The 27941-nt window shown below is 35.3% G+C and overlaps 2 protein-coding genes across 5 annotated transcripts in view; both read right to left on the reverse strand.

Moving 5' to 3' along the window:
* The window catches only part of nej (CREB binding protein nejire), a 50027-nt gene extending 32968 nt beyond the window's left edge, over positions 1 to 17059 (reverse strand). For 3 of the 4 annotated variants that reach the window (XM_022063453.2, XM_022063454.2, XM_022063452.2), the window contains exons 1-6: positions 16509 to 17059; positions 15554 to 15673; positions 4235 to 4545; positions 3056 to 3310; positions 1074 to 1475; positions 175 to 376 (exon numbers count right to left, since the gene is read on the reverse strand). In XM_022063453.2, the coding sequence (XP_021919145.1) occupies positions 175 to 376; positions 1074 to 1475; positions 3056 to 3310; positions 4235 to 4545; positions 15554 to 15673; positions 16509 to 16590 (1372 nt within the window). In that variant the 5' untranslated portion in view covers positions 16591 to 17059. The remainder of the gene's footprint in view (positions 1 to 174; positions 377 to 1073; positions 1476 to 3055; positions 3311 to 4234; positions 4546 to 15553; positions 15674 to 16508) is intronic. The other variant, XM_022063455.2, reaches the window with a different exon arrangement.
* A 1737-nt stretch (positions 17060 to 18796) lies between these two features.
* On the reverse strand, positions 18797 to 26743 carry MSBP (membrane steroid binding protein). The gene is made up of 3 exons (XM_087354990.1): positions 26410 to 26743; positions 26028 to 26177; positions 18797 to 24370 (listed from the first exon to the last, which is right to left on the reverse strand). The coding sequence occupies exons 1-3, from the start codon at positions 26714 to 26716 to the stop codon at positions 24255 to 24257; spliced, it is 573 nt and encodes a 190-aa protein (XP_087211116.1). The 5' UTR covers positions 26717 to 26743; the 3' UTR covers positions 18797 to 24254.
* Positions 26744 to 27941: the final 1198 nt, after the last annotated feature.

Below are 27941 nucleotides of genomic sequence, written 5' to 3' on the forward strand. Positions count from 1 at the left end.
TAAACAATTCCAGGATTACATCTTCTATGAGTTCACAACTTGATTGCTGTAATTATTTCTCCTCAACTAACACATACCTATATAGATTCACATCTGAGAAATTTTCAGCTATTATATTAATCACAAGTAAGTTCCATTTAGTTTAACTGTAAAATTATTAACATTCATACTTACCTAAAGTTCCTGCAGCAGCACCAAACCTCGTTTGCTGTAAAGAAGCCATACTTCCAACTCCTCTTTGCTGTGGAGCAACCACTGCTGCCCCAACATTAACCCCCTGCGGTCCACCTGAGCCTCCACCAGGAGGCACGCAGCTATATGGACTGCCAGCACTCATGGTTTGACCCATTTGGCTTACAGATGTCATGTTAGGTGCCTGAAGGGATGATTTACTTTCATTAAGACAGTTAACAAACAAAATTGTAGGGTGGGATATTATGTTTGCAGACAGATCAGATCAGATCAGGAATTACATGCATTATCTGGCCACAACAAAGACCACTCATATTGTACAAGTTTGAAATATTAAACTAATCATATAGGTGGTTCTCAATTTGTGAAGCACAGAGAGTTGCAAGAGAAGTATAAATACAGCAATTAACTGCTACCAAAATTAAACTAACTGTTCCAGAAAATATCACTACACATGAATCACTTCAGTCACATTAGCATAGTACACAAGGTTTACACTTTTTCCTCTTTAAGTGAAGAAAATTTCATGATAACTCTTGACAACATTTACTGTATGCTTAAATGAAGCAAAATCTAAAAATGAGAAATGTTAATTGGTAATTCCACTCACTGTAAGTACAAATTATGTACTAACATATCATCCAGTTTTCACATCTGAAAATGTAAACTATGAAAACAAAAATTCTTTAGAGATAGAACTTCCACATGCAGCATGTCATTATGATGTCATAAACCAATGAGTCAATGAAGTTCCTGGAACTTATCAACCATAATTTAGTTTCACTACATTTCAAAAGTAATTTAACTGCAAATGTTAACATTCATACAACACACCATTATTTACCCATCTCTGCCAGGTTAACAGCATAATGTTTACGCACCTGCATGCGCTGTCCCACATTGATGCCCACAGTATGAACTTGATGCGGTAACTGGCCCCGGGCAACCAGATGTCCTTGCTGCTGCTGCTGCTGTTGCTGAAGTGCCACGGCTGCGACAACCGCTGCACGAGTTGCCAAGGGTCCATTTGGCATACCTTGTTGTGCCACACTATGCTGCACTGAATGATGCATGCCACCACCTCCACCCGGAGCATTTCCCCCCAATAAATTTGGAACTGATGTGAGGGGTTGCTTGTTAACTAGGCTACCTCCTCCTACCATACCCCCACCACCTCCAATTTGATTCATGGGGCTACTCGTCATGACCATCCCTCCATTGCTTGCTAGGCTGCTCATGGCCACTGTTGAATTACTAATACTAGCCATACTCACTGTGCTAACCTGTAAGCAAAAACAAACTGTGTTTCAGATTAACTCTCAGAGTATATGTTAGGATTCATGTACACCAATTCATTTAACACACTACACATGAAGGTTGCTCATCAACAGGTAATTTGTTGAAGATTTTGGTCTTCTGGGTTGTTGCGCTGTGTATTCATCACCCTGATGACGGAGGCAGTATGACCTCTGAAACATTGGTTAACATCGAACAGACTACACAGGCGCAACAACCCAGAAGACAGATATCTTCAGACTCACCGCTGTGAAAACCTCAAATCTTACAGGTAATTTGTTAACAAAAACGAATTTCCTGTCAATTTAATCCAATAAAGAGTTACTTGAGAAAATACAAGTAAACCTCGATTTACACCGGGGATGCGTTCCTGGATGAACAAGCGTAAATTGAAACTATTTTTATAATGTGAAGTCAATGACATGCATTTCCGGCACCCAAACATTGACGACTTAAGTTCCTAAAAAATTGACTTTGCCTTATCCGTGATAGCAATTTCAGTCAAGGGAATGTTTTTTCAATACATATCATCCACCCACAGCAACAGTAATTTTTCTATTTTTTCTAAAAGTTTACTTCTGCTATTACTCACTTGCGTTGCACTTACTCTCGTAGCCTGTTGCATTGACTGTTTTATTTTATATTAATTTTTCATTATGGTAGTCACAGTGGAAGGAGGCAACTTCATACTTCTGCACACATTACGACGGGTATCACCACCATCTATTTTACGAATTATGTCCATCTTATCAATCTTATCTTATCTTATCAATAGACCTACGCAACTCTTTAGAAATACATTCACTTCTCTTACCAGACATGGTGGCTCTTCTACAATTTATAAATATAAAACAGTTGGTACTGCAGAATAGCGGTCAAACAACACAAACACGTTTAGCACACAGTTTTCAGCACATTCAATGTGTCAACAAGAAGCAAACTGAACGCATTTTTCCTTACAGACTTATCAGGCTGAACGCAAATGACTCAACGTGAAGAGTGACCAATGCTCTCGTGACTGTTGTGCAATGTTGGCGGATTTTTAGGAGATTATCTCGCAACTACTTATCAATGAGTGCAGAGGTGACTATTTATAATCTGTATTCAAAATCAGCAATATAAGAATTACGATTTAGTATATGAATCAGTACGAGAAACATTGTTAAATGTTATAAACAATAGTAATTTTTTTCTTTCCACTTTTAGACTTGCTGGTTTCAAAAGCGGTGTTATTCTGAATCGGCGCAAATAAGGGAGTGCAAATTTGTAGTATAGATATAGTAATTAGAACAAAAGGATAATTACTAATTCAGACAGACACACAGTACAAAGAACACAACAAATGAAAATGAATTATTAAGAACAAGATATCAGGAGATAAAACAATGACTAATACTCTGAATACAGTTCAGTAACACAGAGAGCAATTACCCACATTTTGATAACACTGCTATTATGTGGAAATGATACTGCCTTGTGATGGTGTTCAGAGGCAAATACATATCCCATTTTTAACGTCAACTCTCAAAGTGAGTGAAATAAATAATACTACTACTAAAAGTCTTACCATAGATGACTGCAATCCAACTCCCTGGACACTGTTGGGAATTGATGACATGGTCATGGTACCACTGGCAACAGCTGGATTATTGGCTAAAGAGCTTGCAATACTACTTGGAAGAAGGTTCCCAACCAGTGAATCACCCACAACAACCCCACTTTTGCTCACAGAAACATTTGGTGGCGACTGCAAACTTGGACTTTTGTTTCCTAACCCTCCAGCTGCCAATACCAAAGAATTTGTAACCAGATTCTTATTTCCCTGCAAACAAAGCATACACAAATTAATTATTCCTGAAAAAATAAAAGGTAAGCTAAACCATTAATTATAACACACGATACCACACTACATGTGCTTTATTTGGGCTTTCTAAAACAGCCTACCATCGCTTCCAGAATCATTCTTACATTGACTGTCTTACCTTCAAAGAGGCATCAGTTCAAGTTGGCATTTTCCAAAATTCACCATTTTATCAATTAATTATCTCAACTTTTAAGAGGATTCAGAAGTCGCACACATCCATATCTTTAAGTATATGTAATAATGTATGTTATAGCAATTTTCCATCCAATAAGAGGCTGAGAATGAAGACAATTATGACAAAAAGAGAGGGCCCAGAGTATAATGTGGGATCTAAACCATGTGACAGAGGCATCAGCAGCCAGAACATGTTGCAAGTTCACAAGGAATGGATTTGTATAGCCAAGATTGTGAATTAAATTACAACATTCACATATAATTCAGAATTGATTTTTTGTATGCAAATACATTTAACAAAACAGTATGTTCTACAATGCTGCATATGGTGCTACTGTATGTTCTGTTTCCCTGCTAAAACACAGTATGTCATAGGCACATGTCCCAGCTGCCAATTCTAGTTAAAAACATTATAATGGCCGATACAGCTCAGACGAACATTGCTGCCAAGTCTACCACTGTGTCTTGTATAATCCTACATACAGCGCCTAGCATTACTCAAATTGAATTCTCCAATATGACACACATTTGGTTTGTTACAAATAGAACAGAAACCTCCTCCCCTGCTGTCCAACATTCAAGGGCCAGTTTGGAAAATATACCTGAATACAGTTTACAATGATGGACAATGTCCAAAATATTATAATCATCTTTATAATAACATCCTATCGTCAAAAGCATTCAGGACAGAAGCTAAATGCACATTACCTGCTGCTGCATGAGATGGTGTGATAGCTGCTGCTGCGTTACATGCTGTTGCTGCTGCTGTCGCTGTTGATCAGGTTGCTGCGACTGCTGTTGGTCCACGGCTCCATTTTGAAGACCCGGTCCTCCCGCACCAGGCTGTTGTTGTTGCTGACTTTGCGGTGGCTGCCCTGGACCCGGCCCAGGTCCCGGTCCCGTTGCAGGTGGCTTGCTACTCGCTGTCGGTTCCACGGCACTCCCCCACGACCCCGATGTCATCAGTTCATCCGGAAGATCATTCTCCAAGTCAAACATGTCCATATTGGTAAACTGGTCTGAATCAACAAAAACACATGCAATTATCAACATGAAAAGAATTTAATTTTCATATGTTACCTCAAACAAACTCAAACACACAAAAAATGACACAAATAATGCTTAACCAGCCATGGTAAGTGTATTTCGGAAGCAATGAACACAACAGACATATAAGAACCTACAAATGCTAGATCTATGTAATACTTCTGATTACAAGAACATTTAATACTTGGAACTCCTAATAAAAAATCTTGCCTAACCCAACTTAAATAAGTGAAAAACAACCCAAAAATATGATCTAAGAATGAGCATCTAACAAAAATTTCAATTCAATTAGAAAACAATTTTGAAAATACCAAATTACTGAAACAATACAACAGTTTTGAATAATTACAATGTTTTTTTAAATGACAAAAAACTATTTTCTTGAGCAGAGATAAAATGTGGCAACTTCACTCACCATGGAACTCAACCCCTCCCTCTGAAATTCTCAGAAATGAACTACACAACCGATTTCAACAATTCAAATGTAATTTTAAAACTTGCATTCATATGATATTTCACGATACATCAAATACCAATGGCCAAACCTCAACATTGGCACCAGAAATTATCAAATTCTGTTTGGAAACAAAGTCAAGTAGGATGAAGTACAATTACACTTCTATATACTGCTCACACATCTGGTAACATTCACTCAATGCTTATACATTTCCCATTCATTTCAATAAATTTTTATTTTTATTAAAATTTTCTACCAATGAAGATGGTCACGTTATGACGACCGTAATCAAGCACAACAGTTGCCCACAGGCTGGTTTTCTATTCTGCCTAATTCATATACATTAATAAACTGATGCTCAAACTTTTCTTTTGTTTGTAGCACATGTAACTTTCATATTTTGATTCTTCTCATGAATTATTCTAGCATACAACAGACTGAGAACGCAGAGATGTCAATAAGTTTTACCTTCCACCCTCAAAACGACAAGTGGTAGCGAACACACTGGTGATGTTCCTTTCTAATTATACTTTTTAACATGCATGCTGCTGTCTGTTAAATAAGAAATATGGGAATGTCCAATGACTACTTATCCTTCAATGAAAATATTAAGCTCACACTTCACACTGAAGTAACTTCTTACAGATGATAAAGATCTCTGAACAGATACCGACACACACGAAAAGGTTACTTTTACACAAGTAAAATAGTATAATTTGAATGACTTCATTCCACTGATTAACATACTTACAAAGTGTAAAATTAACCCAAATTTTGTCAAATTCTCACAGCATACTGGGCATCGCTGTATATTAATTTATTGTACAATTCATACAAGACATTAGTTTTTCAGCACTTTTGCTTGTTACTTAATTTTTAAAAAACAAACCAAATATTCTTTCATAACCAGTAGCCAAAAGGAATACAGAAAATCTACCAGAACATATATCAGTATCACGCCTACTGTTAACTACAAAGGACATTCTGGTTTTTATTAATATCAGAAGCATGCAATTTTTTTACAATTCCTGTTGAATCCTATGGCATCCCACCTTTTTACACAAATAATGGGACACCAGGTGCATGCACTCTTTTAAACTGAATGCCTTCTCATTATTTTTATTACAAATACAGCCCATGGTATTCATGCAATGTTTTCAAACTCTCTGCTAGTTGAACAGACTTATCATAATTGTGACATAACAAAACAGCCTTCCTTCCTTAGCTGAGGCTAGAACTATTCTCCAAATAAAATAAAGAATATACATATAAATAAAAAACAGATAAGCATCCAAAGTCAAAAAACTAGCTTGATATCATATGATGTTTATATGAATCTCCACCAACATGTCTGTAAACACATAAAGTGGAACAGAAACAACTTTGCCAACAATGGCATGAAAGTATAGGATCTGAGTGGCAAGGACAAAAGCGCAAATGGAATAGCTATAGATAGTGGAACAATCAATAGCATAGTAATCCCCACCATAGCATCAAAAGTCACTGTCTAGTATTGTAGGTAAAACACAAGCCCCCAAAGCACGGGGCTTTATAATCCTCTATTCTCATATCGTAATGGTTAACGTAACAGCTAGTATATTAACTGCAGTTGCTGGATCCATGATCAGACTTCCGAAGTGTTTGGGGTATTTAGGTATCAGATTTTTGGACATAATTTTGTCTCCATCCTCCCTTTGTGGACAAACCTCCATCATAATAGTGTCATAATTAGGTTAGAAATAAATTAATTTGGAACTATCCATAGCAAAATTATCAGAGTTCAACAAATAAAACTGAGTTCTACACATGCACATGCCAAATAACAAAAAGTAAAGGATGAATCTTGAAAAAGACAAGTGTGGCATGACTTTTAGCAAACTTCCAATATACAGTAAAAAGTTACCTAACAAGTTCTATGACTCCAAAAATGATCCATCACTGCAGTTGCTAACTGGTTCCCTGGCCCAAACACATGAAATATTGCACTCCCAAATGCAATCACCTCCCCATAACCAATAAAAAAAGTTCTAATACAATTTTATGCTCAGGACTAAAAATGTGAGTCTTTGAATTTTGAACAGCCAATCAAAATCATGAATATATATCTTAGGAATGAATTTACCAGATTACTATAAAACATAACTGTCATAATGAATTTCAAGAGATTATTACTCCAAGACAGCACTAACGTAAATCAAGCCCACACAGTGATCTTGTTTTAATGTAATACTTCAAAATAAAATGTTCCTTTATATTTACCCCCTGCTTCAACCATAACAGCCACCCAACAAAAACCTTTCTAACTTTCCTGCGAGTACTTTCATATATATAAATCACATACTTGCGGCTCATCTTCTTAGTTTGGAATAATAAAACTGTGTGCTGGCGCACCTAATTCACAATGAGAACACACATTCTTGCTACACAGCACAAATCAAAGCTGATTCACAATACCACAATCATTGGAATTCAAAGTTTTTACCTTGTTATTGTGCACATTTCTTGAACCCTCCACACAGAAAAGACATCTTATACTACACAATTTGCAGATCCTCTATGGTTTCCTGCTTCTAATTGGTACTTGGCTTTGACTAACCAATTATGAGACATGGACAGCATGACTTTAGACATCTCTTCTTGTTCTGCATTTCTTACTTCAATATCACTTTAAAAGCACTCTAGCTATGATCATCTTCTTGCACTATTTACCACTACTCACTATTTCAAATGCATCATCATCATCACCACATTATCCCTCCAATCTTCTCAATTCATCAGTCCTTATAACACCACAGATTCTTCCAACCCCTCTTCAATGCTAAAATTCCTCTTCTGTTCTTCTGGTACTCTTGTTCTAGCCACTTTTCAATATTCAATTTGCATGTTCTCTTTGTATAAGCTGCATATAGGGAAAGTTATATCCACCTGTCCACACATTTTCCCTGTAAAAACTTTCAATGGATTCTGATGAAATTTGATACTGAGTGTCTGAACTACAAGTTGTCAGATATTTTTATGTTAGTCCAGTCTAATATAAAACCTAATTTACATGAAGCTGGAAATAAACTTTCTGTTTTTATCAATAGTAGTTCCTTTGATCTCATTAGACTCACAACTACTCAATTATTTATCAATATAGAGAATAGTCAACAAAACACGAAAAAAGTTTCGACTATATGCAAGATGGTATTACTAAGTAGGATTTCAGGTTTTCGTGAGAGTCTGAAGACGGCCGTTTCATCACCCTGATTATGGAGGCATCAAGGACCTCTGAAACGTCAGTAAACTTCTACCAGACTATATGGCGTAACAATCCAGAAGATAGCCATCTTCTGGTACTACTAAATTAGTATCTGCAGTAAAGAGGTATCAAGGTAAATGAGGAATGAGAAATCACATAAATTCAATTGGAAAATATGTGTACACAAGAGCAACAATTCTTTCCATCTGCAATCTACCCTGATTGAATCTCAATTCTACCCAATTATTTATTAAGGTTAACACTTCATCTGGTTGGCAGCCACAATGATATGCTGTAAGTTTAGTAGTATTTCTCTTGGGGCTTACATTGGTAAGGAACTACTGAACAGAATCACTTCGTAACACACAAAATTGTCACTAGTGTCACGATCATAATGAAATCTGCAGAACCATTAATGACATGTTAAATTATGAAGCATATTTTAAGAAACACTACCATAAGAAAACAAGTATGTTAGGTGGTCTAGTGTAACTCAACTGTATGTAGTAGCCAAAAGTGAATGTAACTAAGCCACTATCTCATAAGCCAAAATACAAGTAGTGCCATTCTGTCAGAACACAACAATAAATTCAGGGACTGATAACGCCTTACATTATGAGTTCCGGAAAAAAATCAGAACTGGCTCACCACAGCATTTGCTACCATGATGTCACTGTGTGTAAAGAAATAAATAAAATTTCTGTGTAAGATTTGAGGTTTTCACAGCGGTGAGTATGGAGATTTCTGTCTTCTGGGTTGTTGCACTGTGTAGTCTGGTCGATGTCAACCAACGTTTCAGAGGTCATACTGCCTCCGTCATCGCCCAATGATGGAGGCAGCATGGCCTCTGAAATGTTGGTTAACATCGACCAGACTACACAGCGCAACAACCCAGAAGAGAGAAATCTTCAAATAAAATTTCTACTTACAGGAAGTCATAAAAGATGACTAAGAAATGCATACAACATTTTGGTTAGATTTATGAATTAATGGCACATAAGATCATCAGGGCATGGATGGAACCACCACAATTATATTCAACAATACAAATCCAGCAAATATTTCTGAAGTAAACAGAACTCTAGTGTTTTCTTATATGAGGTTAACATTTTTCATGATAAAAGAACTTCTGGATTGTATTACACCATAATCAAAACCCTTATCTATTTTTGTCCATAATGGAAAACACATGCATGGCACTGTAGAATTAACATTTACTTTCCAGTCTGATTTTTTTTGAATCAGTCAATAAGCACATGAAATTTAGTGTACTGAAGAGTATGAAGCATACATAAACAAATTATGTATCAACATTTCTGTGTCCTAAACAGCACAAACCACCATTTTCTTCTTACGTATGTCATTTTTCCACTTACGGACTAACTTGCATTGTCCATTGTCAAAATTATAAGTAATATTTGCAGATTACAAAACTTATTCATTTCTTGACTGTTAAGAAGTCTAAAGAAATAAAGCTTAAACCTATTTATTCATTTAAAATTCACCCAAGCATTAATACAGTATTCCTGATACAAATATTCTTATATGTTCCACTGGTATTTACTACCATTATGCGAGATGTGCAAGAATACTTTTTGTGCACCTCATTGCTAGAATCATTCTATCCCAAATTAAAAAACTGTAAGATATATAAACAAGAGAACCAAGGCAAAACAGACCAACAGGCTGTATTATGCGGTTAGAGATTCTCTTCTGAAAGAGTACTTGCCCAAGGCATGAAGCGACAAATTTGCCTCATAATTCTGGTATTATATTTAACAAAGCCATGTTAAGGTTAACAATTGCACTCATTATTCGATAGCATCCTCACTCTAATCAACTTCCTTGTTGATGGATTCCAAAATAAAAATGTGAAATTTACATTACACACAAAGTAAGTCCCACAAAAATACATTTTACAACAGACACTTTTCATAAGATTAAAAATGTTTACAATGTGACAAATGAGCCAATTCAGTACATGGCCTGCCTGCCTTCCTTGAATTCTGAAGGATGAGATGGAAACATCAGACCACCTTTTCTTATGCCCATTTTCTGCTTCAGTTGAATGTGAAACCCAAGGCTTTTCTGTTAAAACATCATCAATTTACAGGAATTACTGAATGTTATGACTGGTTTAACCAGTGAATGAACACAGGCAATCTGCAATGTTTTACAGGTTTGTGATGGGGTATTACTGCAAACCCCTTCCTCCAAATATGTGCTGAATTATGTTTTATAAAAATAATCAAAACATGCTAAATTTTATTACACGTGTCATATTATAATAGCCGTCTCAGTGGCCGCACAGTCTGAGGCGTGGGCCATGTGCCACTTGGTCACTGGGTTCGAATCCCACTCAAGGCATGGATGGTCATCCGCGTTTTTCTGTGTTGTGCTGTCCTGTGTACAGGTAGAGGCCTTGCAAATGGGCTGATCCCTCATCCAAGGAGTCCTACCAAATGTCTATAGATCAAAGCCAACGAAAAAGTTGGGACCTGCAGTGCTCAGGCACTTGAAGAACAGGTCGTCAAAGTATCAAAAGTAAGTATCATATTCTAATATATAATACTGGACATGCAATATGTCTTCAAAGATATCTTTTGCTACAGTGCGTAATTTCTTTGAGCCCAATGTGCTTTATAACTGCAAGATTGCTAATTATTCAAATGTGATACCAAGTTTTTACAGCTGTGAAGTACAACTGTTATTGTGAATATAAGGTTACTGAACACTATTATGTAGAAAGAAAGATTATAGGCATATTAAAATTAACCCCATGGATACAGTACATGACATTGTGGACTGGACTAAACATAATATACTTTTAACATTCCTTTTTTTTTAAATTCTACACTTGCTCCCAATATTTGGAGGTAGCACCATATGTTAAAAACTGCCAGGCAGAAATAATTTTCTCTCGAAACAAGTACATCTCACTGCACTGTCAGCATACCAAACAACAATTTGGTATCTTGCACATCACTGAATGAATTAAGTTTTTTCAAACTCATTATGCTGGGGGTTCACATGACAATATTATACCAATCTTCAATAGTGAAAAAAATGTAGGTAAAATCAAGATCACCCTCTTGCACTGCTTGGAGAAACCAGCTGATGAGACGTCATCTTCTTGGTGTTCATGTACCACTTCTGCACTAAAGGGACATTACTGCAGTCACTTTGCTGCTCTGTATGTTGATGAAATTCAGAAGTACACCTACTGAGGAAGAAATTTCATATATAAAGTTGGTAAAGTATGCAAACCTGTCCTAATTTTGTTTAATCTCTGCTCCCAAGAAACCTTAAAACCACTTTATGCTTGAGAGAGAATTTCCAGGCCAAACCTTTTGAAAAATTAATACCCTACGAGCTATAAAGGTACTTACACACCATAATAATTTTACACTTATAATTGACTCAGTGCAATATACCAAATTCGCACAACATTCTTCATGTTCCACACATATAAGAACCTTAACACAATAAGGCACATCATTAGACACATAATGGCTCATCTTGTAAACTGTCAGAGGTTGTGCAATCATGAGCCCAACTGTAACCAGGGGCTATAGTTAAAAAAGTGACATTTGTAACAAATGACATTCACACATTCATCGGTTACTGCACTGCCATCATCAATGTTAAAATATCACTTCACCCACAGGAATAACACAGAAGTAGTATGTAATTTAAAAAAACACTGAATTCATCTGGTGGGGAAAAAATAAAACTTATGTATGTCACTCGCAACATCACACATTCAGATCATCTTGATAACTTGCAAAACTGGGTCCCTAAATTCACTTTCCATTAGGTGCAGATATGAAGGAAGCGTGGTCCATGACCTGAATTCAATTATGTACAACAAATCCATGTGATATGCATGGAAGTAGACTGTCTTCTCTTGCAGAACGTAGGTCTTCATAAAACACATTCAGTAATACGTATGGAGTTGAATAAAACACAACCACTAAAAAAGTTCAATAATGTCAGTCACCACAGATGCAAATAAACTGACCACATAAAATGCTGAAAAGCAATCCTTTAATGATCCCCACCAATCTAAATGTATTTGCATGAAAAAAAAACTGGTTTCATTTCAAACCGCATAAAAGTATGATTTATCTGTAAAAAGAAAAATCCCTTATGCATTCATCATCAATTGAATATCTGGTGTTCCAAGACTAACTTCATACATAACTACACAGTTTGTCTAATCATATACAACATGTAGGAATACAGCAACGAGTAATATATTTCACAAATATCAATAACTGCAGGGTGTTAAAAAAACCACAGCAAACCTAAACATAACATTACAATGCAAGCAACAAGAAAAGGCATGGAATGGAATATAATTTTCAAAGAGAATATGGTTTTTTCTGCATTGTATTATATATGAGAGAAAAGGCTTATGCTACAGTATTCTGTGATACGTGCAGCAACTTACCAGATACTCCAATAAAGAACTGTAAATATTGTTTGAATGGCATATTATCAACAAAAGTAACACTGAACTCCAACAAAATAGTGATGACACGAAACACAGTATTACTTTTCAACTACATACAATTAAATTTACGTTACAAGTAGGAAAAATCACAACACTTCTTGTGTGTGTGTGCGCACGCATGTGTATCAGTAAACTAACATGGAAGGTTTGGAGGCTTGTTATAGTAAATAAATATGTATGATTTATGCAGTTATTTAGATACTGTAACAACTACTAAGTTCTTCACTGCTTATATTTGTAATAAAAATGGTCCTGAATCTGCAATGTTTAATGGTGAAGTTCTGAAATCAATATTAAGTGTTCCCAATCTCTAATTTAACCAAAATATTCGAACTTATTGTCATTACTCAAATCAATAATATATGCCAATTACAAATATAGACGGTACAAACCACAAAAAGGAGAATGTTTTACCACAACATACTCAGACAGGCAAGATTTTGGTGAAGTATCCAATATAAACAACAAACACAAAGAGCAGTAGTGCACATATTCAAAAATCTGATGAATTCTGTATTAACAATTTAAGAATTCACAATTATTAATGCTGATCATCAAATGCCAACAACCACACTGTATGATGTATAAAGTGAAGCAGACTGAAGTTGATGAAAGACTCTCAGGTTACGAGATGCGTCAGGTGGCTAAATGGTGGCGCGGCTCGTAACCCAAGTCTCTTTCATCAACCACACTGTATGATTACATAATAATGTTGTCATCAAAGTTCTGCAGTACTCAAATGCAAACTAACAAAACTTATAATTATTACATGAAAATCATATGTAACCAGCATCATATGCAGGATTTGAACCTGACAGAAAATAAACACACAGAATATAAACCAGCTTGTCACAACTGTCTAATTTATGATGAAAAAACACAATTACATTTTGAGTATCCATATCATGGCAAATAAAGTAAACACTGAGCATTTTCAAAACAGAAATGGATATAACATAACCTCACAATATTAATTCATATTATATTTAATTACACATATCATATTAAATTAGTTGAATAAGAAATTTATGGAGGATTGGTATCACACAACTGTGCCATTTGTCAAATTCAAAGCGTACATTATGAAGTAAAAATACATAACATGCCTCCCCAGGTAATATTCTTCTAGTACATGGACACAGCAACAAATGAAGCTGGCAGTACCAAAAACCTGCCAGCAGCTGTCAACCATACTTTTCCATATTAACTTTAAGTAGTCTACCATAGCTGGCCTAACCTGAAGGTAGTTATACTATTGTCCAGTTGCATGCTACCATTTTCAGGACAACTTTTAGGTGCTGCGAATACCACTTTCATTTCTATACCTCTGTATATAAGAATTTAACCTCCCACCCTGTGGCTTTGTAAAATTAGAAGTGTCCATTACCAAATTAAAATAAACAGTAACCCTTCCCAACACCAAAATTATTAAAAAATCTGAAGTATTCCATTACTATTAGTGTTAGAGAAGTACTTTTTTATTTTGATACTAATATGGATCGGCAACAAGTGCTCTGTCAAAAATGTCAAAATATTGTCTTTATAAATACAAGTATAATGTAAGCAGCAAAAAGAATGAACACTTTATACATACCCAAACTAACAAAAACTATATTCTGAGACAATCAATAAATTAAAAATACAAAATCTGGGCACATAACACTACTAGACCTTACTGATAATTATAACCATGTTGGTATCATAAAGGCAAGAATATTTCAGTTACTCAATAATAAATCAGATTTTATAGTTCCAGGGCCAAATTTTACTTGAATCAGCAAACCAAAAATTGAGAAAACTCTCATCAAATTAAAGATCCTACAGGAGGAAACCAAAACATTAATGTCATTATATAAACTATGTATGAGTCTGAAATTAACTGTCAATACAACTGCCATTTAAAAAACTAAAATGAAGGCCCTGTTAATGTGTCAGAAATAAGAAAAAAAGCCTAACTTTGTTTAAAGAGCCACAAAGCAGGAAATGCAATAATAAAACATTAAATTATGAACATTAATTATAAACCAAAATACTATTTATATAAAATAAGCAGAAATATATACCGTGCTCATCTAACTGAAGCCATCAGACCAGCGTAAATAGTACAAAAATTAAAATGCACTCGAAAACTGAGCATGCTGTACTATTCTATGTGCCAAGAAAATGTTCAAATAACAAATGAATGAATCAGTTATTATGTAGCCTCTCTCTCTCAGAATTTGTTGAATAAAAACTGGATAGGTTATGTTAAGATGCAACAATCTGTTTTAATGTACAGTATGCATAAGGAATCATCTACGAAGCTAACAGCAGTGTATCAACAGTAAAGATGATCTCTTGACAACTGGTTCTAACCATTTGTAATGTTGCCCAATTGCAAAAAAAATCATGAATTTGAAATTATCAATTACATCCTAATGGATAATACTAAAATATTAAAAATAAACACTGATGCTAAGAAAACTAGACAACATGCAAGTGTCAAAGAAGATCATCCTGCCTGGTTGCTAACAGAGTTAGCAATGTTTGTTTCTGTTATGTTACTTCAATATTGTTTCCAGTCCCTTAAAATTCCAACCAATATACACCAACCTTAAGCAAACCTTCCCTTTCTAACAAACAGCAACTTATTGTCAGTTTTCTATATAAATTATGTTACAAAAACTAAAGTCAACCCAATTTTAAAGAACCGGCAACAATATCAAATAACAGCCCAATGGATTTTAGGAGTACAGGGAATGGTGTTGGGGAATAAATCAGATTTACTTCTCTTCTGTGGGTTCCATTGTTGTTGGAGTTGGAGTAGTTGTTGCTGTTTGCCCCCTCCACCATTGTTCCCCAGAGTTGGAGCCAAGTCGAAGTGCATCATTAAAGGCGCCATCGGCACTGTGGAGTGGATGGTAGGTCACAGAATATTATGAGAAAACAGCAAAAAGAAACAAAATGTACTATCCACTGTCTGGCTGATCTGACATATTCTTAAATTAACCTCCCTTAAAATCATTAACAAACAACCTCAAGTAATTGGGAGGTTTAATCACCTGTTGATTAAATGGGATGAATCACAGATGTTTTGGTCAGGTGGGCAATAAAGATGCAAGTCTTTCGAACAATCTTTAACTCAAAATACAGACTACTGAGAAGGCGGTGTAGCACAAACCACCAATTGAAGTTCAAAAGCACTGTAATAAGGGCCAGTTAAAGCAATTCATGCAAGGTTCATGCTAAAGTGCAACAGCCACTCTAACTTTGCTTTTATAAAACACGAAATGGTAAATAAACACACTTTTAACAGCAAGGTTAAGAGTGGCCATGCTTACAATACCCTCATGCTATTACAAAGTTATTCATGGAGTGAATCTATGTGTGAAAACATGCCAAAAGAAACACACACTGTTAAGCAACCATATCAATCACTACAAGTAACCATTGAAACAAAAATTAACTAATTCTAATCAACATGCTAGTCCAATTATCTTACAACCTTCTTAATATAAATTTGACACAAACTCCTTTTCTACTGGACTTTTGTAATGACTTTTAGCATTACAAGATGAAACACTTTATTTACAAAACAACTTGCTAGTCGTTTTAAATGCACTTGGCCATAATGTCAAATATTACAAGGAACGCCTTCCTTTGTACCTATATCGGCTGATAAATTCGTGCAAGGTATATTTTTTACGCACAGTGCTCTAAGTAAAATGCTAAACTAACATACCTGAGGAATCCGAGGTTCCTTGGAATGGATCAGTCATTTTCTGCCGCTTGCTTGGCGGCCCATCGACGAGATGATCGGCCATATCTCCCTGTTTACCAAGCCGTGCCTACTAGCCTACTCAGTATCGTATTTAACAGAATTCGAAACGGCCACACATGGCTCATTAAAAACTTGACCACATAATGGATCCTTGATTATTACTGTGCCAATAGTTCGATGTTTAATCCATCCTTCAAGGCACATATTAATTATCCACAGTCAACGACGGGGCTTAATGAAGCCACAAACTGGCGGATGAGCCTACACAGTACCTCTCTCCATCTTCCGACGGAACTCACACAATGATCCAAAAGTAAATCACCCACAATTTTTCATTTTAAGACGTTTCTTCAACACACTTTGACCAAGCGGGATTACACAAAACACATGAAGTCACTAATAAGACGAAAAAGTGCCCATTAGCTGAAATAAAATAACGGTAATTTCAAGAATAAATTCCAAATTTCCCCACAGTCTCTGTTAGTCAAAATGGCGGCTGTTGATGAAAAGTTTTTCTACGCTTGTCAGAAAATTTCCGACTATTAATGAGCATTCGAAGCTTCTATTGGATAAGGAGTATCACGTGATAGCATAAATGTCTGTTATTGGTTAAACCGATTCACGACGACTATTCGTGACGTCATATCTATAACCGAAGATAGCCGAAGTATAATTGCTCTTTGCGGAGGGGTAGTGAGAATATCGGGAATGTAATGCATACATAACACAAAGCATCCCGAGTGTGAAGCAGAACATTTAACACAAAGTGAAGGAAACCTGCGAGTATCTTGAACGTTTTTAGTTTAGTCCGTAATTATGACGGTATGCGTGACTTTCTGACACGCGTTCTTCTCTCAATGCTGCATAAAGTACTTGGAAGACAAAATGAAGATATATCATAGACATCTCAAACAGTGATACAGGTCACACTTGTCACCAGAAGTCAACATACACATACATACCTAACACACCCTATTCGTAGTTCGTTTCCGATTGTGTTATCTCAAATGTATCGTGATTGTGGTCGATTTTGTGCTCATGTGAAAAGTGGAATCGAATTAAACCATTAGTCTTTCTTGTATAAGTATACCCATTCATGAGTGTCATAACCGACACTCGCTACTCAAATATGATGGTATAAACACATGCAAGACATCGGAGAGAGTTGGGTAGCTTATGGGGAAAACAGGTGCACTATATACCAAGTTGCTGTCTTGAACTATCAGAATCAAAACATAGCATTGTGTAATGTGACGTATAGATTGTTTATGTTATTCCTGCTGAAAAGGCGGGAGAGCATTGGCCGTAAACGACTGACAACACTGTCGCATCGTGCACTGATATCACGTGGTTCCACCAGTCTGGTTGCGCGCGAAGTGTGAGCAAGGTCAGGGACGATAGTCGGCGTTCCAGGCAGACGTGAAACGATATCTCTGGTAGCGTTGATCTGCTTCCGTTCGCACGCACAACCCAACAGCTATCGGGGTTGTATCAATGTAAACAAAATGGTGGCAATGATTTAAAGGAGCGCAGTGATCGATGCACTTCCGCTCCGCGTTATATAATCGTAGGTTATCTATAATCACGGAAGAGTAGCAGAGAATGTAACATCGGAAGACATGCAGATATTGAATGACCTTGAGGACCCCCCCCCCCCAACAATTTTAAATTACTTCTTCGCTTAATTCTTAAGCATTTTTTAAACGTTAATGAAGCGAATTACGATGGTTAATTAGTCAATGTCAGTATTGACACTGCCTCTTTATAAATAACTCGCGCACTCGTGAGACAAACATGATCAGTCATTAAATGTCTTTTCATGAAAAATTGTTTCCTACTGTATTGGTAATATAATCGCCTAAAGACACCAGTATAGAATTTGCAGTTGTTTTACCTATTAATACAGTTACATTTTTGTGATTTCCAATAATTATGTCATGGCATTTTATCTTGGTCCCTGGCCTTTAAACTGCACCTTTATAATAGTCCTTAAGATTCATCCAAAAAGAATGGTCATTTATGGATGTAAAGGAGCTAAAAATATTTTAATTATCCATCTGCTTTAAACTGCTGTCAATTCAAACCAATCCACATCCTCAAAACCTATTTTTCAAATATCCATTGTACTGTTATCCTCTTACACCCATCTCTAACAAAAACTGGCCAGGCCAGTGATAATCGTGTCCAAAGTTTCCATCAGTCTTCGAGTCAATGCTAGGGCAGAAGCTCGAAATAGAAACATCATTAAATAAAAGTGAAGCAAGAACAACCTTGTATTTCAAGCAGTCGCAAACAACCACATGACAATCAAAACTTGTCAATGTTTTCCCCATCATATTCCCTGCAGTTACTTTTGTACAAAACACTGTGGGGTTACTTCACCTTCCAAATATTTGTTGTGGTATAAGGATAAAAGTTAAACTTTTAACACAGATTCAAACAATCACTATACTATTGTTTTACTGTTTGCAAAAAAAATCCAACACCAAATAAAATGGTTATATAATGATAATATATAATTATAATCAGAATAAGTGCCATGATAAGTAAACAGGCTACTTGTTAATGTGATAATATGAATCACAACTCCCACACATAAATGTCTTCAAAACTTAAGCTTGTTATTTTCACATATACATATTAAAAGAAGTTGACCTCATGCACATACACAAAAACTCTATATCTTCATTGGTCCAGATATGTGATACAACTTCACATAAAAATACACTCTTAAATTGGAGTGTAAATTCAGTCTTAAACACTGAATGCAGCTGCAAACATGCTGTCACAATTATATCCAACTTTACAATCACCAGTCTTACTCAGTTGTCCACCAAACACACAAAATAATCAATTGTAACATTAAAATATTCAACAGATAAGTACATACACTGCTATTAAACAGAATCCTACAAATTAAAATGTAAGCAGTTACAATTTCCAGGTTTAAAAAATGTATGTTACTGAATAGAAGTAGCATACTAACATGCTTGACGTGTAAGATACAAAGCAAAGATATCAAAGTGCTAAGTATATGCAGGTAAAGGAATCCAGTTCGGTATGACCTACATCTCTATAATTAAGAGGTGCTGTCTTCAGAGCATGTTGTGTTGCTACATATAACACCCAGAAAAGTCCTACAGTTAATCTTTATCATACCAAAATTTGGGAATTGAAACCCCTACACTATGGGGCTCAAAGCCAGACTTAAACTCCAGGGATGATTGTTTAGTGGTATGCTTGTACAATGCAGGCCAGCTGGATTGTGCGTATGCTGTGGACACATGGCTGATAAAGGTTGATGGTACAAGAACGAGAAACTTAACTGGCGACTTCTTACATTCTTAACACTTCAATTTATATACACACCATTAGCACTTACTACACGAATCAGTTCTCATATCACAACATACAAAAATGTTACTGTAGTACTTATATATATATATATAAAGCAATGTTAGGGGCCAAATACCTTACAGATGGCAGTAAAACTTAACACAAACAGTGGCACTATATGGAGACAAGTGAGGAGCTCTTATACCCATTGAAAGAATGTTGTACATACTACAGAGAATGTTGAATATGGCTGTCATCTGGGTTGTTGTGTCGTGTAGTCTGGTAGAAGTTTACCGACATTTCAGAGGTCCTTGCTGCCTCCACGATCAAGTACTCATCGCCCTGATGATAGAGGCAGCAAAGACCTCTGAAATGTCGGTAAACTTCTTCCAGACTACACAGCGCAATAACCCAGAAGACAGCCATCTTCAGACATACCACCGTGAAAACCTCAAATCTTACACAGTGCTGAATGTTATGAAGAGAACTTCCAATTCACTGCCCACTTTAGTAACTGAGGTGTCAAGGCTCAGTGCATTCAGGAAGTGTTTGTTATACAATGTGCACTTTATCACACAATCAAGACTTACACCTCCACTGTTAAAGAATGAGGTAAAATTTCATAGAGGTAAACTTCACACATTTTAGACCTCAGCAGTAGATTGAGCGTAAGCAATCAGCATCATATTCTGATATTCTGGCCACATTTTTATCAACAAAACCACTCAGTATCCACTGGATTAGAGAAATGGTAAGGTCCAAACCATGTCTAAAAATTTCTTTACCTGGAATCCAACCCTGACCTTCCAGTTCCATATATACAGTCACTTTACTGACAGAACTAACCTGGCCCATTAAAATACCAAAAGTGGTACATAATTTATGAACAAAGAGACGTGATTTACAGGGATACTCATTCAATTGTGTGAGAACAGAATACCTATTGAGACTTTCAGGTTGAATGCTAAACTGAAAATTGGGTTTCAAAGTAAAGGCCAGAATATGCAGATTATACACACTTCTTCAACATCCACAGTGAAGACATGACGAGCGTCAAGAAAATACTAAAAAATAGGTCATATAGTCTGATACTGAACTGGATACTTCCCTTCTTATTTGTGAAAATTGGATTAAAATGTTAAATAAGGAAACCATATTTGCATGGACAAAGGGTAATTTTGATTGATTAACATACACTTTTCATACACAGTTTCTCCTGTACTTTCATTTCAGTTCAGATGGCCTTATACCAATTTGCATCATTACTAACAATTCCTGGCCCAAATGGAATGTAAAAGTTGAAGTCATTCAATGTTTAATCTATCATCAGAGAGACAAACAATAAACTCAAATTTTTTGACAAACCGTTATATAATATGGTATAGAGGTAAACCAGCCATTTATGAATGCATCTGTATGTTTGTCACTTTGTTCTCACATCTTTATGCCAACTTTACAAACTTCTTTCTGAGAAGTACGACAACAGAATCAAATATTATTCCTTATATACTGATCAGCAGTCACTATATGGAGACAGCTACTAATTACAAATCTCAGTGTATTAAAGTGACCTGTTTTATTAGAAGATATTTAGAAGTCAGAGATCTTCATGCATCTTAACAAACAAAAAAATGTGTTTTACTGAAGGTGAAGTGCTGTGGTCTCCTTAAAGCTCCTCCAAGAACATCAGCCACAGCCACAGCCACATTCAGTACACCTAATATTAGGGATGTGTTACTTTTAACAGACTACAAACAAATGACACAAACATGTGTCCTAAAACATACTGGGTTCTAATAAATAAAAAAAAAATGTTTTAACAATGGATAACAACTGTTGGATCAACTGAGCTCTTGCAGATACCACACAGTGTACCATGCAGATGGAATGTAAAGGCAAAAATACTGAAGTTAAAGTGCCAGGGAAGAAGACTGAAAAATGATTGGTGGCAGACTGAATTACTTGCAGACAGTGATTCTTTTACAGATGTAATAACTGCGATAATAATGAGAGTGAATCACAAGCTAATAGTATTAGAGAGAATGCTTTAGTTAGTAGCAAATGATCTCCTGTTTATAAACCATCTAGTTACATTTTAGTAACATTAATAACAAACTGGTGATTGTGTAAGCTTAAATAGTTAAAAATTGTCCCTAAATATTTTTACACCCATCTTTAAATCATTCAGGTATGTGGAATTTGTTTAAGACTATTTTTTTTCAGTAAAGAGATTTTCATCTTAAAGTGTTAGAAGATACATGAAGATTATTAGCATACATTCATAGACAGAATTTAAATATACACCTCTTACCCTTCAGATTCAAGAATTTCAATGGCAGTTTTATGCTTCCTGCCATGTACATGGACAGCTATAAGAATTTTCCATAGCCAGAAAAATTATTTGTAACTCATTATTGTAATTATTTGGTTAAAGGTGGCAAGTACACTGCAGTACAGCTGTTGTGAAAGAATGTCATCTCTTTTAGCTCAATGAACATATACCACCTATGGTCTGGTAGTTTTGGTTCATAGCAGATTTTTGTATGTGATTTACATCAGCACCATTAACATCTACTGTTCGTCATTACAAAATAATCAATTTTTAATAATTTTTCTTGTTTTACTTCATTGCAATTCTGTATATGAAGAAAATTAAGAGGGACAGTAAAGAAGAAAGTCTTACAAAGCCATAGAAAAGGTGAGGAAATAAAATGTATGTGTACAGTACAACTGAAGTTTACCGGGTATAAGAAATACTCGAGATAATTTTCTCTTACATCCACACAAAGCAGTCCTTTTACTGCTGTAATATCTTTACCAGACATGCAATATTTTAACGCATTTTCCTGAGACATTTAAAGAGTACCATAAATTTAGGTTGGAGTTTTCAGATATAGTAATACTCTATAAAACAATCCTGTATGTGAAAAGACTCACTAGATCTAAGTTTCTCAGAGTCTACAGAAGAAAGCTCTGGGATTTTAAGAGCTCAATGAACCAATTCCAAGCATATACTACAAAATCTGTAAAGTCATACAGCTGACATAAAGCAGAAAAATCAAGTAATTTACTGATCCAGAAAACCAGCTACCCAGACTGAAAGGATAATATGATCTTAATTTTTCACCACAACAGACTGATTCATCTCAATACTATGTACAGTTCACAATATCCTCAAACAATAAGGCATTTCCATGCAAATCATGATTATGTTAGAAGGCTTTATTTAACAAATCTAGGTATTTTGCCAAAAGTATCACAGTATACTGATAGCGTCATATAATATATATCTGGGGTTCTGAGTTACTCAAGACATTTTATATGGATCAACTTCACGCCTGAAATATACAAAATGGTGAAAATATGAATGATAAACAGAATGCTGTATCAGCCATGTCCTAATCTGAATTCGAACTTGGAACACAATAACTATGTAGGCTTTCGTGACAGATTTTTACACCTTTGTTTTTGGAAGGTGTTATTTCATTGTATATTGATATTTCTGTGCAGTGTAAACAGAACAAAATTTGTATAAGAAACCTATTGCTCTCTCTCCCTACACCATTTCCCCCATGAAAGAAAAGTCACTCAAGTTATGCAACAACCATGTCAACAAATGTGTACTTTCAACAAATATCTTACAACTTAAACATTTTAAGCTTAATTTTACTGAAAATTTCAGAGTTCAGTATGTTTTCTGTCCATATCACTTGTATCATACAAATTCTTAAATGCAGTATACATATGATTCATACACAACAATATCTTGAAACAACAGATGTAACCAGATTAACATTTTAACTCAATTTCAAAACACATTATATGGAGGATAAATGAAACTACAATAAGTGAAGCTGGAACATAATTTCTACAAATCAGACTATTCTACCAAAAAGATCTAGAGGTCCTCCCCCCTTGCAAAAATATTAAAAACTGATTGTAATGTACTGAACATTTTCCTTAGATTTTTCTCCTCTGCTACAATGATAATACATGTATTTCATTTAGAAAGTAGGAGATATATTTAATATTTTGAACAAAATGTTATGGGCTGCAAACCTGTACAAAACCATATTGTTGTCATTATTATTGTATGTATGCTTAAAAAATTACAACTAGCCCTTGCCTTTTAAACCTGATAGCAGATTTCAGTAGTTGTCAGCATAAAGTGAAGAGTCCCACAGACAATAAAAATAGTGACATCACAATACCACACACAGAATTGGTTTTATACCAATATAAGAGACAATTAAGGGCCCATGACTTATAGCTTTAGATGATCTGGCAAAACAAATAACTGCTGCCAAATCAACAAGGTATAGTGAAGCCCCTCCCTTTCTGCTCGGTGACTGGTCTTGTGGCCTACAAATTTCACTCATTTTTGGACTTTTCTGCAGATTCCTGCTGACTCCCTTCTTCTTCCTCATCAGAGTAGTTAGTCGGTTCTTCGCCAGGTTTCAGAAGCCGGCCAACATAATCATATCTCTCTGGAAAAAAAAAACACGAACTGTTGAAGCTGAGGCACGTTCAAAAGGGGAGGTTGGAATCGGCCTCATACTGTTATTTCTACAGCTACAGCTCTAAATGCTATTACATAACTGAAGACATAAAAAAATTATATTTATTGATTTTCAGTTTCCTTTAAACATGTGCGAGAAACAATCTGTGACTGTGCAGTCTGTTGTTGTGCCTATGTGATATTGCAATATCTCCAATAATTAATCTCTTCTACTATTATAAGTCATTATCTTTTAACACACAATAAGTTTTAAGAAACTTAAAGAATCGCATGAATCCGTTTTGTCCTGCTTTCAAACAATATATGACATGGGCCTCAGTCTGGTTCTATTATTTAGGATATTGCAATATTAGTGCTTGTCTATATGTGTAGCAAGTGTGAAGGCCAAATGTTGATAATTAAATTGGCATGTGTGATTTAAGCTTGTGTGTGTCATGGGTTATTAAAAGACATCATGAGTTATAGGTTACTTAACAACACTACATTGAACACAGCAACTATCTACCTAGTGTTGAATGAGATTAGGAAAGATTATGTATGAAACACCTACAAATTCTGCTGTATAGGTAAAATGCAAAACTCTAAGTAAATGTGTTCAACATAAAACACTGGAGGAGAAGATCATGCCTCTCCTTTCCCTTCTGATGGCTTTGCCAGTAAGAGAAGTTCTAATCATATTGGCACAACTGGAACAGATTGCTGCAAGGATAAACCATTCTGACCTATGAACACAACCAACTAAATCTGTTTTAATTTGAGGTTACAGGACATAAAAAGAGTTTTGGATAAATATCATAAAATACATTGACTTTATAATACAGCAACATAATTCAATTTAGCATATGTTTTAAATTGCTGAGTCAATCATGTGATCAAATCCTACTTAGGTTAGAATGTTTTACTAATTGCACTTGTAGATTTTACAATTATTATTACTGACAATATTCATATTGATGGTACTAACATTTTCTTCTTCAGAAGAACATATTACCTAAGTTCACATTCTATGTATATTAACTATATTGGCCATAAACTCAAGTCTCTCAGTGTTGTTACCTTTGTTACTACTAAGGCTCAATACATAATTTATAAGAATGCTTATGACTGATCTGTATATCATATTTCAGGTACCCAGCTGCTAAGGTTCATTGGCTGACATCACACCAAATAAAAACATGAATTTCATAATTTTGTTATTTTAGATTCTTAACAGAAATTGCCTATTTTTCAAAGATGCTTTATCACATATGATTTGAGTATTCTACATTAAATGAAGCTAGTGTAGCTCCCACCTTACAAGTCTAACTTTATACTAATTAGTTTCTAATAATTGTAAAATATTAAGAAGTATGAGGTTAGGGTAGCCTCTAATGGCATGTTGCTCCAATAACACTTAGATTATTAAAATTTAACTATGTATTAAATAATAACACTTATTTTACATTAGCTATAAAACACAAGCAGACTTCAATCCAACACCTGAAAGGGTATCCATTGTACTGTAATCATACTACCTACATACTTTCATAAACCTTGTATCTTACCCATATCATAACTTAAAAGTAGCTAGTCATGACAAACAAAACATAAAAACATGACATCCATAAAGGTTTTCTGTCCTTCACCTTTGAACTGCATTTCCCATTCCCGAACTGAGTCCATTTCCATAGTATTCAGATCACTCAAATCATCGTACTCATCCTTTGAACTCATAACTGAAAATGTCGCCAAACCGCGTGATGCGTCATGTCCACCAAATGCTGAGTATGGGCCCCCTGAATTTTAAAAGAACAAAAATAAAATAATGCACTTGATAATTTATAAACATCTAAATATAACATGTTATGCTTCTGAACCCTAGCGACAGCATGAAAACCGAAACATCCAAATTCACAACTGGCAGAGATGTTTTCCCTTGTAAATATATTAAAAAAAATTAATATCAGAATAAATTAAATCAAAATCAGAGTACACTATCTGTTAAATGTTTTCTCCACTTTATAATACCTGGACCATAATATCGTTTCCCTTTCGTAACATCGAAAACATTCCCATTGACAGCAACAAGAATTCTGCCGTCCGGTCCAGTACCATCGTATTTTCTCAGTTCTTCCACAGTAAAATCCTTCCTCAACTTTGGAAGTGCCGGTTCTGCTGGCACAGGCTCAGGCACCTTCTGTCGACTCTTCACAATCTTATATACCAATAATGTAATTACGCCGACAAGTGCAATATTAACAGGACTTCTGATTATTTCCAAAATTAAGTTTGAAAACAAACCACTACTTTCAGACGGCAAACCACTATCAGCCATCTTGATAACTTTTACGTCGTCATGCTCTCAGACCTGTGGAACTCTGGGTAGATAAATTATAGATGGCGCTGAAACCAATAAAAAAAATATGGTCTAAATATAAATGACCATGAGAAATGCGGAGGACTTTCGATTAACATAGATTTTGAGGTTATCGTTCCCACCCAAAACCTTTTAGCAATGAATGCATTGAAAATTGTTATTTCAACTAGTTTTGTTCCTAGTAACGAATAGGCATTACTTTTCTAGACACTCTGCTTACTTTCATGCCCCATGTCCCTTTGCTCATTGCTATGAATCATAAAACTTGTTATTGACTATCCTGTGATGCATAATTATAGTCTTCTGTTAAATTCAGTGTAATTAAATAATTAACAACATTTGTAGGTTATTTCTGACTTATTCTATCCCTTTGAATTTTTAAATTTTTTATAGGTAATGGATAGCTGGCCCATTGACTCAACATCCATTAGGAACCAGACCATTCTGCATTCGGTTTCCAGATCACAGGATCCATGAAGTCCTTAACAAATATTGCACCCCATTAAGTAATCCCCTAATTCCCAGCTTCCGAATACTATTGACTTGTTCCATACTTTTGTATCCTAGCAATCATAGTGTATGTGCTTGAATCTGAGCAACTAGCATAGAAAAGTGCCAACATGCAAAAGTATTATAGGTGTTTCATAAGCAGGATAAATTGTTCCCCTTTCACCTTTATGCACATGGGTCTTATACTGATTTTACGTCTGTTGCTGCAAAAACCCACGACTGTACATTACTGTTATTATAAATGGTATGGTACATTTTTTGCTTCACTATAAACTGTTGCTGTTTGTTAAGGGATGTAAAAGTAATTTCATTACAAAATACCATACACATCTTTTAGGACCTTTATCACTGGTTTGTCTCATGAGCTGTAGTTATTCTACTTATAAGTTGAGATTAATTTCTTAATTTGTTACTGCTTTCACATTTAATTCTGTAAAATAGATTTCTTATTAATTATCTCTTCAACCAAACTAGATTTTAGGAACAAGCCGATGAAAGTAATATCTAACACAATTGTGATTTATTAATTAAGTTTAGGCCTACATGGTAATATTATTTGTTTCTAATTTTACACACTGACAACAAGAATCCTTCAGAAGATTTCTGTCTTCTGGGTTGTTGCGCTGTTTAGACTGGTTGATGTTAACCAACATTTCAGATGTCATACTGCCTC

Source organism: Zootermopsis nevadensis, unplaced genomic scaffold (genome assembly GCF_977971745.1).
Source record: "Zootermopsis nevadensis isolate Lab colony 2312 unplaced genomic scaffold, Znev_1.0 Znev_ptg000024l, whole genome shotgun sequence".
Lineage (NCBI taxonomy): Eukaryota > Metazoa > Arthropoda > Insecta > Blattodea > Termopsidae > Zootermopsis > Zootermopsis nevadensis.